The sequence below is a fragment of the Oreochromis niloticus genome, linkage group LG12 (genome assembly GCF_001858045.2).
Source record: "Oreochromis niloticus isolate F11D_XX linkage group LG12, O_niloticus_UMD_NMBU, whole genome shotgun sequence".
NCBI classification, from domain to species: Eukaryota; Metazoa; Chordata; class Actinopteri; order Cichliformes; family Cichlidae; genus Oreochromis; species Oreochromis niloticus.
The window spans coordinates 18193684-18207636 of record NC_031977.2 but is presented as its reverse complement, the minus strand read 5'-3'; the positions used below and the strand labels follow the sequence as shown (position 1 = coordinate 18207636).

Genomic DNA, 13953 nt, shown 5'->3' with positions numbered 1-13953 from the left:
CCAATCCTGACTTTACCGGCTGAATATCACAGCAGAAATCGAGATTCAGACCAGTTTTCGATAAAAACTCCAGTCTTGCTGAGCCTGTGTGAACTATGATCAGGTTCCTGTTCTCGGCTGACAGGACTGACACCTCCTGCACCTGGTTGCATACCACCTAACAGCAACAAACGTAGATCACCTTTCTTCCCCATTCTGATGTTCGGTTTCAACTTCAGCAGGCGTTACTGGCCATACCTACATATTTAAATGCACCTATATGCAGCTTGTGATCGGAAGTTCAGATGTTTTTGTTTACGAGCAGCTGAACAGATGTACCTCGTAAATTGGATACTCAGTGTTTATCTTTCTGTTTCTCTCTCTGTTGCCTGTCAACAATAATAATAATAAAAAAAAGAATCTAAATGCCCTGGAATATTCAACTTACAATGATTTTTCCAGAATGGTGAGTGGGGAAATTTTGCATTTTGAGGCAAGCATGAAAGAATATTTTCTTCAGTGGTTTAACTTCTGCTTGCAGACCCTCTTCCATAGACCTCGACTCACTGATCAGTGCCCATGTCGTTCAAAATCCAAGTTTCAAGGTTGTGAAATTAGATGTGAAGACACATCTTCAGGAAACAGTTTTGGCATGTTTTCAAATGCCGGAAAACTGAGACAATGCAACACATTGTTATGTTTGCTGTACTGTAACTCTGTGATCAAAACACCTGCTATAAATGCTGCTATAACATTTTAAATACTCGACTGGAATTATATATATTTTAAAATTTATCTAGTAAAATACATTAGTTTATATGACTGAGAGTCTCACAAACTTTAAGAATGACCTCCCCTCTTGAGCTGTCATGGACACAGGAAATGCGAAGAGACATAAAGTTGTATTGGAAACTTTATTCTCTGTAATCAGTGCAGGTAACATGTATTTGTCATGACAGAATCCATAAAATGCTGATTTGTATGAATTACAGTTGTTTGTTGTGCCAAATGAAAACACAGATTTGCTAACTTGTTACAGAACACATAATGAGAACAGTGAATAAAAAAAATAAATACAAGATTAGTCAAACTTATTAAGATTCTATAGTATACATTTTTTTCTGGTGTATGAATCATGTTCAAGTGTCCTCAGCCTCCTCTCAGACGTAAAGTCATGTAGATGGTGCTGTGGTTTCTGACGTTGTAGTCCTCCAGTTTGCCACCCTGCATCTCCCGGCTTTCATGAATGAGCCTCTGCTGGCTCGCTGGCACCCCCTCTCTACTCTCGACTCTGTTCTTGAAGTTGCTCACAGTCTCGCCGGGTTGGATGTCGTAGGTGTTCAGCTGTCCCTTTTCATTTTTGAGGAAGACCTGGATGGGAGCAGGCAGAGGAGGCTCGGTGACCAGCAGGGACACCTGGGAGCCGTGCTGTAAGCTGTAGTAGCTGATGGGTTTAGAGTCGTCGTTGAGAGGGGTCCTCTGGCCGTTTATGAAAACCAGCCTCTGCCTCTGGTGGTTGACTCCCAGTTTCTCCTGGATTTTTATTTTCAGAGAGCCAACTGTGTCCTCTGGGTTCACGGTCAGAGTGTGGGACTCACCCAGCATAGTGATAGTTATATCCATGTTGGCTGTAGTCTGAAAGAATTCAAAATAGTCCATTAGAAAACACACACACACTGGGGGAAAATGACTTTTCAGTTATTTATCAGCTTCCTACCTTGTGATGACTTTTTCACTTCAAGTGTTCAAACGTGGAAACGTAAATGATGCTCGAGCAGCAGCAGCAGCTAAGTTGAAGGGCTCAGCCTTTATATACACTCTGCCTCAGCTGATCCACACCCTCACCCTCACTTAAGGTTCGTTTTCCCGCTCTGCCAGAACAACTTTCAGTTCCTATTGTCTAAGCATGACTTGGCTGTAATGCTGTAATTAAAAAGCCTTTCCTTCACAAAATCTAGACTTCAGAAAAATGCCAGGCCTGTGGAGCCAGTCTAAGTGCGGGACATTGTCTCAAAAAGTGGGACAAGGAATAAAAATGCTGTACAGACCCACATAAAGAGGGGCATCTGGTCACCTGGGTAGGCCTATAATAGATGTACTGGGGGTCAAAACCACGGAAGGATTTTAAAAATAATTCTGTGCTGAACTGGGAACCAAAGAAGTGACTTCAGTAATCAAAGAAGTGACTTCAGTAATCAAAGAAGTGACTTCAGTAATCAAAGAAGTGACTTCAATAATGGCAACATTATTTAATCATTAGTTATTCATTTTTGTTTTAAAGGTAATACTGTTAGTTATATGTACGGGCACACACATCACACTGTGGACTCCGTGGAGAACAAATTGCGTTAGATACCACGAAATACGTTTAAAATGCTTTGGCATGCCAAGCAAAGAGCCCTTTAAAGTGAAATGCTGTTTATTTGCCATCTGACGATATCCCGTGGAGTTGCGTCCTGCCACCTGTAGGGGCGCTGTTTTGGAAACCCCCATATGCGTCATATTTGAGCTTAGACGCAAATGATCGTTGGGAGGTTGATCAAAACAACCCCTTGATACCTGACCGAACAGGTTTATCCACTAATTGGGGGATGAACAGCTGGGAAACAGCTGCTTACAGGATTACCAGGCAAAAATCGGTCTAATTTTAGTTGACTGTACTTTTTTAGACGTGATTTACAGGGAAACAAAACAGAAAGGGTAGAACAGAGATGGGTGCACTGTGATAAGGGATTGTCATGGTGACCAACCATGTGGTGACGAAATGATCCTCGGTAGAAATAAGGGGCTAAAAGTGTGCTAAGAAAAAAAAAACCTTGTCATTACATCACCACCACTCTCAACCCTTCATACAAGACCGGTTGGAGACATGCTTTCATATTTATGCCAATCCTGACTTTACCGGCTGAATATCACAGCAGAAATCGAGATTCAGACCAGTTTTCAATAAAAACTCCAGTGTTGCTGAGCCTGTGTGAACTATGATCAGGTTCCTGTTCTCGGCTGACAGGACTGACACCTCCTGCACCTGGTTGCATACCACCTAACAGCAACAAACGTAGATCACCTTTCTTCCCCATTCTGATGTTCGGTTTCAACTTCAGCAGGCGTTACTGGCCATACCTACATATTTAAATGCACCTATATGCAGCTTGTGATCGGAAGTTCAGATGTTTTTGTTTACGAGCAGCTGAACAGATGTACCTCGTAAATTGGATACTCAGTGTTTATCTTTCTGTTTCTCTCTCTGTTGCCTGTCAACAATAATAATAATAAAAAAAGAATCCAAATGCCCTGGAATATTCAACTTACAATGATTTTTCCAGAATGGACAGTGGGGAAATTTTGCATTTTGAGGCAAGCATGAAAGAATATTTTCTTCAGTGGTTTAACTTCTGCTTGCAGACCCTCTTCCATAGACCTCGACTCACTGATCAGTGCCCATGTCGTTCAAAATCCAAGTTTCAAGGTTGTGAAATTAGATGTGAAGACACATCTTCAGGAAACAGTTTTGGCATGTTTTCAAATGCCGGAAAACTGAGACAATGCAACACATTGTTATGTTTGCTGTACTGTAACTCTGTGATCAAAACATCTGCTATAAATGCTGCTATAACATTTTAAATACTCGACTGGAATTATATATATTTTAAAATTTATCTAGTAAAATACATTAGTTTATATGACTGAGAGTCTCACAAACTTTAAGAATGACAGTCCCCCTCCCTCCCCTCTTGAGCTGTCACAAACACAGGAAATGCGAAGAGACATAAACTTGTATTGGAAACTTTATTCTCTGTAATCAGTGCAGGTAACATGTATTTGTCATGACAGAATCCATAAAATGCTGATTTGTATGAATTACAGTTGTTCGTTGTGCCAAATGAAAACACAGATTTGCTAACTTGTTACAGAACACATAATGAGAACAGTGAATAAAAATATTAAATACAAGATTAGTCAAATTTATTAAGATTCTATAGTATACATTTTTTTCTGGTGTATGAATCATGTTCAAGTGTCCTCAGCCTCCTCTCAGACGTAAAGTCATGTAGATGGTACTGTGGTTTCTGACGTTGTAGTCCTCCAGTTTGCCACCCTGCATCTCCCGGCTTTCATGAATGAGCATCTGCTGGCTCGCTGGCACGCCCTCTCTACTCTCGACTCTGTTCTTGAAGTTGCTCACAGTCTCGCCGGGTTGGATGTCGTAGGTGCTCGGCTGTCCCTTTTCATTTTTGAGGAAGACCTGGATGGGAGCAGGTGGAAGAGGCTCGGTGACCAGCAGGGACACCTGGGAGCCGTGCTGTAAGCCGTAATAGCTAATGGGTTTGGAGTCATCGTTGAGAGGGGTCTTCTGGCCGTTTATGAAAACCAGCCTCTGCCTCTGGGGGTCGACTCCCAGCATGCTCTGGATTTTTATTTTCAGAGAGCCAACTGTGTCCTGTGGGTTCACCCTCAGGTTAAGGGACTCCCCCAGCATAGTGATAGTTATATCCATGTTGACTGTAGTCTGAAAGAATTCAAAAATAGTTCTTTAAATTACACCCCGTCAAAAAAAAAAAGAGTTTTAAGTTATTTCTCACAGGCTTGCTCAGCTTCCTACCTTGAACTCTTAACTTGAAGTCTGCAGTCGTGCTCAGGTAAACAATGATGCTCACACAACAGCTGAACGGAAAGCCTCAGCTCAGCTCTTTATATACACTCCCGCTCAGCTGATCAGCTCCTGTCCACTCACTTAAGATTCGTTTTTCATCTCTGATGTAATAACTTTCGGTTTCTAGTGTCCAAACATTACGCAGTGATGGTACTTGAGGTATTTTGATCAGAGACTATCCTTCTTTACAAACAAAGGAAAACAAAACACGTTACCACCAACCTACAAAGGGCGTGTTAGGTTCCAACACGTAGGTTCAGAAATATGGAAATCCCGATTTTTTTCATATCTCTCTTTTGGTACCTCGGAATCAAATAAAGTATGATTCTGTTTAATGTTGAACACAAAGATATGCAAACTATTCATGAACATTTCCTTTTTGCTGTATGCCACTGGATGTGTTGCTCACCGGCGGTTTACTTCAACATTGAAGAAAACTTCTGTCTGTATATGTGCACCGAGGGAGCAATGTTCAAGTAACAGAACTTGACCGAGAATCCGCTGATTTTTAAGATTTCTTCAGTGTTACTGGAGTTTATGATGAGTTATCGTTATGTAATGAAACACAGCACAGAGAACTGTTCTTAGTTAATTCGCTGTATCGAATTTTTCCATAATTAAATGTTAAAGGTAATTTTATTTATATGGCAAATAACATTACAATAAAGTCAATGTGCTTAACATGAACAATATCACAGGTGTCGTAGGCATGCCGTGAAAACAAACCCACACACTATGAAAATAAAACTGATTTGAGTCTTGAATGTAGACACAGTTGTAACTGACGTCAGGTCAGCGGGAAGCTTGTTCCAAAACCCACAGTAATGTCAGCACTCTTCTGGGAACAGTTTAAAACCTACACCTGATCACCTGAGAGGTCTCGCTGGGTTGTAGACACTGACCAAGTCAGATATAGAAGCAGGCCAAACCACTGAGAGCTTTATGAACTAATATAAAGATCTTGAGTTATAGTGACTTCAGTATTGGTGCTCAATTTGAACTTTACTAGGTCACCTTGACCAGATCCACAAGGTTAAAATGTAGATATGCAGTTTAATTCAATCTAATTGCTGCGCTGTGCTTGGTTGGTTAGTTATGAGCAAAAACGCGCAGTTGAGCGGTGTACCTAATAATGTGGCCAGTGAGTATATTTCTCTCTCTCTGTAGCCCACCGATAACTAAATACTAAATGTCCAAATATTCAGTTTAAGGTGATTTTTCAGAACGTACCTTCTCATTTTGAGGCTTGAATCAGAGAGTATTTTGCTCACGTCTTTCAAATCCTCCAAGTTTTTAAAATTAGATATGAAAATAAATCTTCACGAAAAGCTCGTATATAAATGTTCGTGAAAGCCAGAAAACTGAGATAATACATCAGACTGTTACGTTCAATGTAAATCTGCTTAATCTGATTAATGATTTTCACATACAGAAACTATTGTGATTAACACTTAAACAGTGGACTGGAACCATTACATCATGCTGTTGTAACACTTGAAATACCCGACTTGGAAATATATATGACTGAGTTCTCTTATAAACACTGAAATTGTGATTTTAGAACTACTTTTAATGGAGCCCGTTTGTCTTCTGATCTATACGACATTATAGCCCCCTCCCCCCACCCCCGTGCTGACACAGACACAGGAAATGTAAAGAGACATAAACTACTGTTAGAAACTTTATTTTTTTGTATTGAGTGCAGTTAACATGTATTTGCCATGACAGAATCCATAACACAGTGGTTTGTATTAATTAAACACAATCTTTAACACAGACTGAATCATGTTCAAGTGTCCTCAGCCTCCTCTCAGACGTAAAGCCAGGTCGATGGTGCTGTGGTTTCTGACGTTGTAGTCCTCCAGTTTGCCACCCTGCATCTCCCGGCCTTGGTGAATGAGCCTCTGCTGGCTCGCTGTCACCCCCTCTCTTTTCTCGACTCTGTTCTTGAAGTTGCTCACAGTCTCGTCGAGCCTGATGTCGTAGGTGCTCAGCTGTCCATTTTCATTTTTGAGGGACACCTGGGTGGGAGGAGGCTCGGTGACCAGCAGGGACACCTGGGAGCCGTGCTGTAAGCCGTAGTAGCTGATGGGTTTGGAGTCGTCGTTGAAAGGGGTCTTCTGGCCGTTTATGAAAACCAGCTTCTGCCTCTGGGGGTCGACTCCCAGCATGCTCTGGATTTTTATTTTCAGAGAGCCAACTGTGTCCTGTGGGTTCACCCTCACGGTGTGGGACCCACCCACCATAGTGATAGTTATATCCATGTTGGCGGTAGTCTGAAAGAATTAAAAAATAGTTCTTTAAATTACACCCCGTCAGAAAAAAACAAACAAAAAACTTTCCAGTTATTTCTCACAGGCTTGCTCAGCTTCCTACCTTGCGATGGCTTATCGAGGCAAAACAAACTTCTCCGGAAACTTGAAGTCTGCAGTCGTGCTCAGGTCAGCAATGATGCTCACACAACAGCTGAGCGGAAAGCCTCAGCTCAGCACTTTATATACACTCCCGCTCAGCTGATCAGCGCCCGCCCACTCACTTAAGATTCGTTTTCCATCTCTACTGTAACAACTTTCGGGTTTCTAGTCTGCTGTGGTGCTTGAGGTATTTTGATCAGAGACTATCTTCTTTAAAAACAAAACAAAACAAAACAAAACACGTGTTTACGACCAACCTACAAAGGGCTTGTTCGGTTAAGAAATATGGAAATCCCGATTTTTTCAGATCTCTCTTTTGGTACCTCGGAATCAAATAAAGTATGATTCTGTTTAATGTTGAACACAAAGATATGCAAACTATCTATGAACATTTCCTTTTCGCCTTATTCCACTGGATGTGTTGCTAACTATCAGCGGATTATTTCAATACTGGAGAAAACCTCTGACTGTATTTGTGCAATGAGGCACACACACACACACACTGTGAAAATAAAACTGATTTGAGTCTGCTTTTGAATGTGCACACAGTTGTAACTGACCTCAGGTCAGCGGGAAGCTTGTTCCAAAGACGACAGTAATGTCAGCACCCTCAGCACTCTTAATGGTGAATTCCCTTTCAGTGATGTGTATGTAAGGACTGGCTGCTGCATTCTGAACATGCTGAAGTCTTCCTACTCAGGATTTGGATAGTCTTGCCAATTTAATGGATTAAATTCTTTTATAAATGCAAATGTTAACTAGCTACTGCTCCAGTGTCAAATCACACTTCTGCAGCAGTGTAATATAAAGAACCTTGGATATTAGCAAATTTATTGCTGATGTAGCTCCTTTAAATTAAGGAGATTGGCATCATCAGTGTTTCATTTTCAGTTATTAATTTATTGTTTCACAATGTTTGCTGTCAGTGATATATGCAGGAACACACGTCACATCACATATATGATATAGTAGAGTCTGTGGGGGGACTAAATTGTGTAAAATTCCTACAGTGTATTGATGTCACACCCGAAATGTTCTTTTTAAGATGTGAATTACATGGAAACAAAACACAATGGGGAGAACAGAAGATTGGTACTGTGGTCATAACTGGATGGACATGGTCAGCAACAGTAATCAGTTAATCTGTGGTGACTAAATGATGTTCGGCAGTAATAAGGGGCTCAAAGTGTGCTAAGAAAATATCTCCCACTAAACTAGCAGTAACAGCTTGAACTGTTCATACAAGGAAACATTGATCCATGTTGTTATATCATTAACACCAAATTCTAACTCTGCCATCTGAATGTTGCAGTAGAAATAGAGACTCAGTCTTCCATTGTCTAATTTTGGTGAACATGTGTGAATTATAGCCTCAGTGTCCTGTTTTTCACAGACAGGATTGGTACTCGGTGTGGTCTTCTGCTGCTGTAGTCCATCTGGCTCGATGAGCTGTGTGTTCATAGTTCTTCTGAATTAGATATTTGAGTTAATGAACAGCTGAACAGTAACCCAGTGAGTGTTTGTATCTCTCTCACTCACTTAAATCACTTTTCTTCCACATTGTAATGCTCACTTTGAACTTCGGGAAGTCACCTTGACCAGATCTACAAGGTTTAAATGTAGATATTCAGTTCAATTCCATCTAATTGCTGCCATGTGCTTAGCTGGTTAGTTATGAGCAATAATGCGCAGTTGAGTGGTGTACCTAATAATGTGGTCAGTGAGTATATTTCTCTCTCTCTCTCTCTCTCTCTATATATATATCTCTTTGGCCTACAGATGACTAAATATCAAATGTCCAAATACTCTAAAATATTCAGTTTACGGTGATATTTTAGAAAGTAACTTCCCGTTAAATTAAATTTGAAGACAAATCTTCAGGAAACAGCTTAATCTGATCAATGATTTTCACATACAAAAACTATTGTGATTAACACTTAAGCAGTGGACTGGGGCCATTACATGTTGTAACACTTGGAATACTCGACTTGGAAATATATATGACTGAGAGTCTTTTATAAACACTGGAATGGTGATTTTAGTAACTACTTTTAATGGGTCCCGTTTGTCTTGTGATCTATACGACATACAGCCCCACCCCCCGAGCTGACACAGACACAGGAAATGTGAAAAAGACATAAACTTCCGTTAGAAACTTTATTTTTTGGATTTAGTCCAGTTAACATGAATTTGTCATGACAGAATCCATAACACAGTGGTTTGTATGACTTATACACAACCTTTAACACAGAATGGTTAATTAACACAGACGGTGCAATCTGGAGGAATGTTGTTGTTTTTTTCAGAATAAAAGCACTAATAAATTAAAAAATATATACAAGATTGGTCGATATCATTAAAATTAAATAACATACATGGGCTTTCTGGTGTAAGAATCATGTTAAAGTGTCCTCAGCCTCCTCTCAGACGTAAAGTCAGGTCGATGGTGCTGTGGTTTCTGACGTTGTAGTCCTCCAGTTTGCCACCCTGCATCTCCCGGCCTTGGTGAATGAGCCTCTGCTGGCTCGCTGGCACCCCCTCTCTTTTCTCGACTCTGTTCTTGAAGTTGCTCACAGTCTCGTCGAGCTTGATGTCGTAGGTGCTCAGCTGTCCCTTTTCATTTCTGAGGAACACCTGGGTGGGAGCAGGCGGAGGCTCGGTGACCAGCAGGGACACCTGGGAGCCGTGCTGTAAGCCGTAGTAGCTGATGGGTTTGGAGTCGTCGTTGAGAGGGGTCTTCTGGCCGTTTATGAAAACCAGCCTCTGCCTCTGGGGGTCGACTCCCAGCATGCTCTGGATTTTTATTTTCAGAGAGCCAACTGTGTCCTGTGGGTTCACCCTCACGGTGTGGGACTCCCCCAGCAGAGTGATAGTTATATCCATGTTGGCTGTAGTCTGAAAGAATATAAAAATAGTTCCTTATAATACAAACGCTCAGGAAATAAAAGACTTTTCAGTTATTTCTCACAGGCTTGCTGAGCTTCTTACCTTGCGATGGCTTATTGAGGCAAAACAAACTGCTCTGGAAACTTGAAGTCTTCAGTCGTGCTCAGGTAAACAATGACGCTCACACAACAGCTGAGCGGAAAGCCTCAGATCAGCTCTTTATATACACTCCCGCTCAGCTGATCAGCGCCGCCCACTCACTTAAGATTCGTTTTCCATCTCTGCTGTAACAACTTTCGGTTTCTAGTCTCCAAACATCACGCTGCAGTGCTATGGTGCTTTTGGTATTTTGATCAGAGACCAACCTTCTTTAAAAACAAAACACATTTCTAAGACCAACCTACAAATTAAGCCACTCGCAGCGGTCGTGCGTCAAAGGGCGTGTTCGGTTAAGAAATATAGAAATGTCGATTTCTGAGATCTCTCAGATTGAAATAAATTATGATTTTGTTTAATTTTGGACACAAAGATATGCATTTTTTTTTATTAACATTTCCTTTTTGCTGTATGCCACTGGATTGTTAACTATCAGCGGATTACTTCAGTACTGAAGAAAACTTCTGTCTGTATATGTGCACCGAGGGAGCAATGTTCAAGCAACAGATCTTGACCGAGAATCAGCACATTTTTAAGATTTCTTCATTGTTAATGGAGTTTATGAGAGCTATCGCTATGTCCAATGAAACACAGCACAGAGAACCGTTCTTGGTTAATTCGGTGCATCGATTTTTTTCCATAATTAAATGTTAAAGGTAATTTTATTTATATGGCAAATGTCACAGCAATAAAGTCAATGTGCTTAACATGAAAGCTATCATAGACATCATAGGCATATGATGCCGTGGACACACACACACACACACACACACACACACACACACACACACACACACACACACACACACACACACACACACACTGTGAAAATAAAACTGATTTGAGTCTGCTTTTGAATGTGCACACAGTTGTAACTGACCTCAGGTCAGCGGGAAGCTTGTTCCAAAGACGACAGTAATGTCAGCACCCTCAGCACATATAATGGTGAGTTCACTTCCAGTCATTCTGTGCTGAAATGGAAGTTATAGTGATGTCAGTACTGGGTAATGTGTATGTAAGGACTGGCTGCTGCATTCTGAACATGCTGAAGTCTTCCTACTCAGGATTTAGATAGTCTTGCCAATTTAATGGATTAAATTCTTTTATAAATGCAAATGTTAACTAGCTACTGCTAACAATACTCCAGTGTCAAACCACACTTCTGCAGCAGTGTAATATAAAGAGCCTTGGATATTAGTAAATATATCCTTTCAATTAAGGAGATTGGCATCAGCCACAATATTTCATTTTCAGTTATTAATTTATTGTTTCAAAAATTTCTGCTGTCAGTGATAAATGCAGGAACACACGTCAGATCACATATATGATATAGTAAAGTCTGTGGGGGACTAAAATGTGTAAAATTCCTATAGTGTGTTGAATGTTGCAGCAGAAATAGAGACTCAGTCTTCCATTGTCTAATTTTAGTGAACGTGTGAATTGTAGCCTCACTGTCCTGTTTTTCACTGACAGGATTGGTACCCGGTGTGGTCTTCTGCTGCTGTAGTCCATCTGGTTCAATGAGCTGTGTGTTCATAGTTCTTCTGTGTACCTTGGTTATAAAGAGGGGTTGTTTGAGTCACTGTTTCCTTCTTATCAGCTCAAAGCATGTTGATGATGTTTAAATGCAGTGACCTGCTGCTATGTGACTGGGTGTTTAGATATTTGAGTTAATGAACAGCTGAATAGGAGCGCAGTGAGTGTTTGTATCTCTCTTGAGCCTTCAATGTGTAGTCTATCACTGACTAAATGATTTTTCAGAAAGGACAGCAAGGAAACATGCCCATTTTAAATGTTTATATCAGAGAATATTTTTCTGTGTTTTTCCTTAAATTGTTTAAGTTCTGTTTGCTGACTGTCTTCCATTAGACCCTGACTTAGTCTTCCAAAATCTAAGCTCTAAGTTTGTGAAATTAGTATTGTTATTATAATATTTTTGTATTTAACAGGATGAACACTAGTTTAATGTCCAATAAACTAGCATATCCCATGGAAAAGCCTATCTGGCACCAACAAACACACCATGTTTAAAATCACTTAAATCACTTTTCTTCCACATTCTGATGCTCCCTTTGAACTTCAGCAGGTCACCTTAACCAGATCTACAAGTTTTAAATGTCGATATGCAGTTTAATTTAATCAAATTGCTGCCGTGTGTTTGGTTTATTAGTTACTAGCAATAATACGTCGTTGAGCTGTGTACCTAATAATGTGGCCACTGAATATATTTCTTTCTCACACTCTGTGGCCTACCAGTGACTAAATACCAAATACTCTAAAATATTCAGCTTATGCTGATTTTTCACTAAGTAACTTCTCATTTTGAGGCTTGAATCAGAGAATAGTTTTGCTCACATTTTTTCGAAATCCTCCAAGTTTGTAAACTTAAATATGAAGACAAATCTTCAGGAAACATCTGGCATATAAATGTATCTAACTCTAATAAAAGCCAGATAACTGAGATAATACAACAGACTATTATGTTTATTGTAAATCTGCTTAATCTGATCAATGATTTTCACATACAGAAACTTGTGATTAACACTTAAACAGTGGACTGGCATCATTACATCATGCTGTTGTAACACTTGAAATACTCGACTTGGAAATTTATATGACTGAGTTCTCTTATAAACACTGAAACTGTGATTTTAGAACTACTTTTAATGGAGCCCGTTTGTCTTGTGATCAATACAACATACAGCCTCCCCTCCCCCCTTCCCCAGCTGACACAGACAGGAAATGTGAAGACACATAAGCTTCTGAGAAACTTCTGTTAGAAACTTTATTGTTTTTATTTAGTCCAGTTAACATGAATTTGTCATGACAGAATCCATAACACAGTGGTTTGTATGACTTAAACACAAACTTTAACACTGAATAGTGAATTAACACAGACGGTGCAATCTGGAGGAATGTTTGTTTTTTCAAAAATAAAAGCACTAATAAATTAAAAAATATATACAAGATTGGTCGATATCATTAAAATTAAATAACATACATGGGCTTTCTCGTGTATGAATCATGTTCAAGTGTCCTCAGCCTCCTCTCAGACGTAAAGTCAGGTCGATGGTGCTGTGGTTTCTGACGTTGTAGTCCTCCAGTTTGCCACCCTGCATCTCCCGGCCTTGGTGAATGAGCCTCTGCTGGCTCGCTGGCACCCCCTCTCTTTTCTCGACTCTGTTCTTGAAGTTGCTCACAGTCTCGTCGAGCTTGATGTCGTAGGTGCTCAGCTGTCCCTTTTCATTTCTGAGGAACACCTGGGTCGGAGCAGGCGGAGGCTCGGTGACCAGCAGGGACACCTGGGAGCCGTGCTGTAAGCCGTAGTAGCTGATGGGTTTGGAGTCGTCGTTGAGAGGGGTCTTCTGGCCGTTTATGAAAACCAGCCTCTGCCTCTGGGGGTCGACTCCCAGCATGCTCTGGATTTTTATTTTCAGAGAGCCAACTGTGTCCTGTGGGTTCACCCTCACGGTGTGGGACCCACCCACCATAGTGATAGTTATATCCATGTTGGCTGTAGTCTGAAAGAATATAAAAATAGTTCCTTATAATACAAACACTCAGGAAATAAAAGACTTTTCAGTTATTTCTCACAGGCTTGCTCAGCTTCCTACCTTGCGATGGCTTATTGAAGCAAAACAAACTTCCCGGAAACTTGAAGTCTTCAACCGTGTTTAGGTAAACAATAATGCTCACACAACAGCTGAGCGGCTCAGCTCAGCTCTTTATATACACTCCCGCTCAGCTGATCAGCGCCGCCCACTCACTTAAGATTCGTTTTCCATCTCTGTTGTTATAAGTTTCGGTTTCTATTCTCCAGTACTGACTAATGGCCTGGTGCTTACAGCATTACAGGTGTATTGA

The 13953-nt window shown here is 40.6% G+C and overlaps 5 protein-coding genes across 5 annotated transcripts; all 5 read right to left on the bottom strand.

Annotated features, from left to right (window-relative positions):
- Positions 1-1093: 1093 nt before the first annotated feature.
- On the bottom strand, positions 1094-1817 carry LOC106098717 (polyubiquitin-like). Its single transcript, XM_013275390.3, has 2 exons — positions 1697-1817; positions 1094-1614 (listed from the first exon to the last, which is right to left on the bottom strand). Exon 2 carries the CDS (start codon positions 1600-1602, stop codon positions 1129-1131), a length of 474 nt encoding a protein of 157 aa, XP_013130844.1. The 5' UTR covers positions 1603-1614; positions 1697-1817; the 3' UTR covers positions 1094-1128.
- A 1937-nt stretch (positions 1818-3754) lies between these two features.
- On the bottom strand, positions 3755-4795 carry LOC109204591 (polyubiquitin-like). The gene is made up of 2 exons (XM_019365937.2): positions 4583-4795; positions 3755-4489 (listed from the first exon to the last, which is right to left on the bottom strand). The coding sequence occupies exon 2, from the start codon at positions 4475-4477 to the stop codon at positions 4004-4006; it is 474 nt and encodes a 157-aa protein (XP_019221482.1). The 5' UTR covers positions 4478-4489; positions 4583-4795; the 3' UTR covers positions 3755-4003.
- A 1506-nt stretch (positions 4796-6301) lies between these two features.
- On the bottom strand, positions 6302-7148 carry LOC109204592 (polyubiquitin). The gene is made up of 2 exons (XM_019365939.2): positions 7010-7148; positions 6302-6909 (listed from the first exon to the last, which is right to left on the bottom strand). The coding sequence occupies exon 2, from the start codon at positions 6895-6897 to the stop codon at positions 6433-6435; it is 465 nt and encodes a 154-aa protein (XP_019221484.1). The 5' UTR covers positions 6898-6909; positions 7010-7148; the 3' UTR covers positions 6302-6432.
- A 2042-nt stretch (positions 7149-9190) lies between these two features.
- On the bottom strand, positions 9191-10185 carry LOC100707300 (polyubiquitin). The gene is made up of 2 exons (XM_019365938.2): positions 10036-10185; positions 9191-9942 (listed from the first exon to the last, which is right to left on the bottom strand). Exon 2 carries the CDS (start codon positions 9928-9930, stop codon positions 9460-9462), a length of 471 nt encoding a protein of 156 aa, XP_019221483.1. The 5' UTR covers positions 9931-9942; positions 10036-10185; the 3' UTR covers positions 9191-9459.
- Positions 10186-12849: 2664 nt separating this feature from the next.
- LOC106098718 (polyubiquitin) lies at positions 12850-13837 on the bottom strand. The gene is made up of 2 exons (XM_013275392.3): positions 13704-13837; positions 12850-13610 (listed from the first exon to the last, which is right to left on the bottom strand). The coding sequence occupies exon 2, from the start codon at positions 13596-13598 to the stop codon at positions 13128-13130; it is 471 nt and encodes a 156-aa protein (XP_013130846.2). The 5' UTR covers positions 13599-13610; positions 13704-13837; the 3' UTR covers positions 12850-13127.
- Positions 13838-13953: the final 116 nt, after the last annotated feature.

Excerpts from the sequence above, each read along its gene's own strand:
- LOC106098717 (XM_013275390.3), bottom strand. The coding sequence starts at position 1,602 with ATGGATATAACTATCACTATGCTGGGTGAGTCCCACACTCTGACCGTG.
- LOC109204591 (XM_019365937.2), bottom strand. The coding sequence starts at position 4,477 with ATGGATATAACTATCACTATGCTGGGGGAGTCCCTTAACCTGAGGGTG.
- LOC109204592 (XM_019365939.2), bottom strand. The coding sequence starts at position 6,897 with ATGGATATAACTATCACTATGGTGGGTGGGTCCCACACCGTGAGGGTG.
- LOC100707300 (XM_019365938.2), bottom strand. The coding sequence starts at position 9,930 with ATGGATATAACTATCACTCTGCTGGGGGAGTCCCACACCGTGAGGGTG.
- LOC106098718 (XM_013275392.3), bottom strand. The coding sequence starts at position 13,598 with ATGGATATAACTATCACTATGGTGGGTGGGTCCCACACCGTGAGGGTG.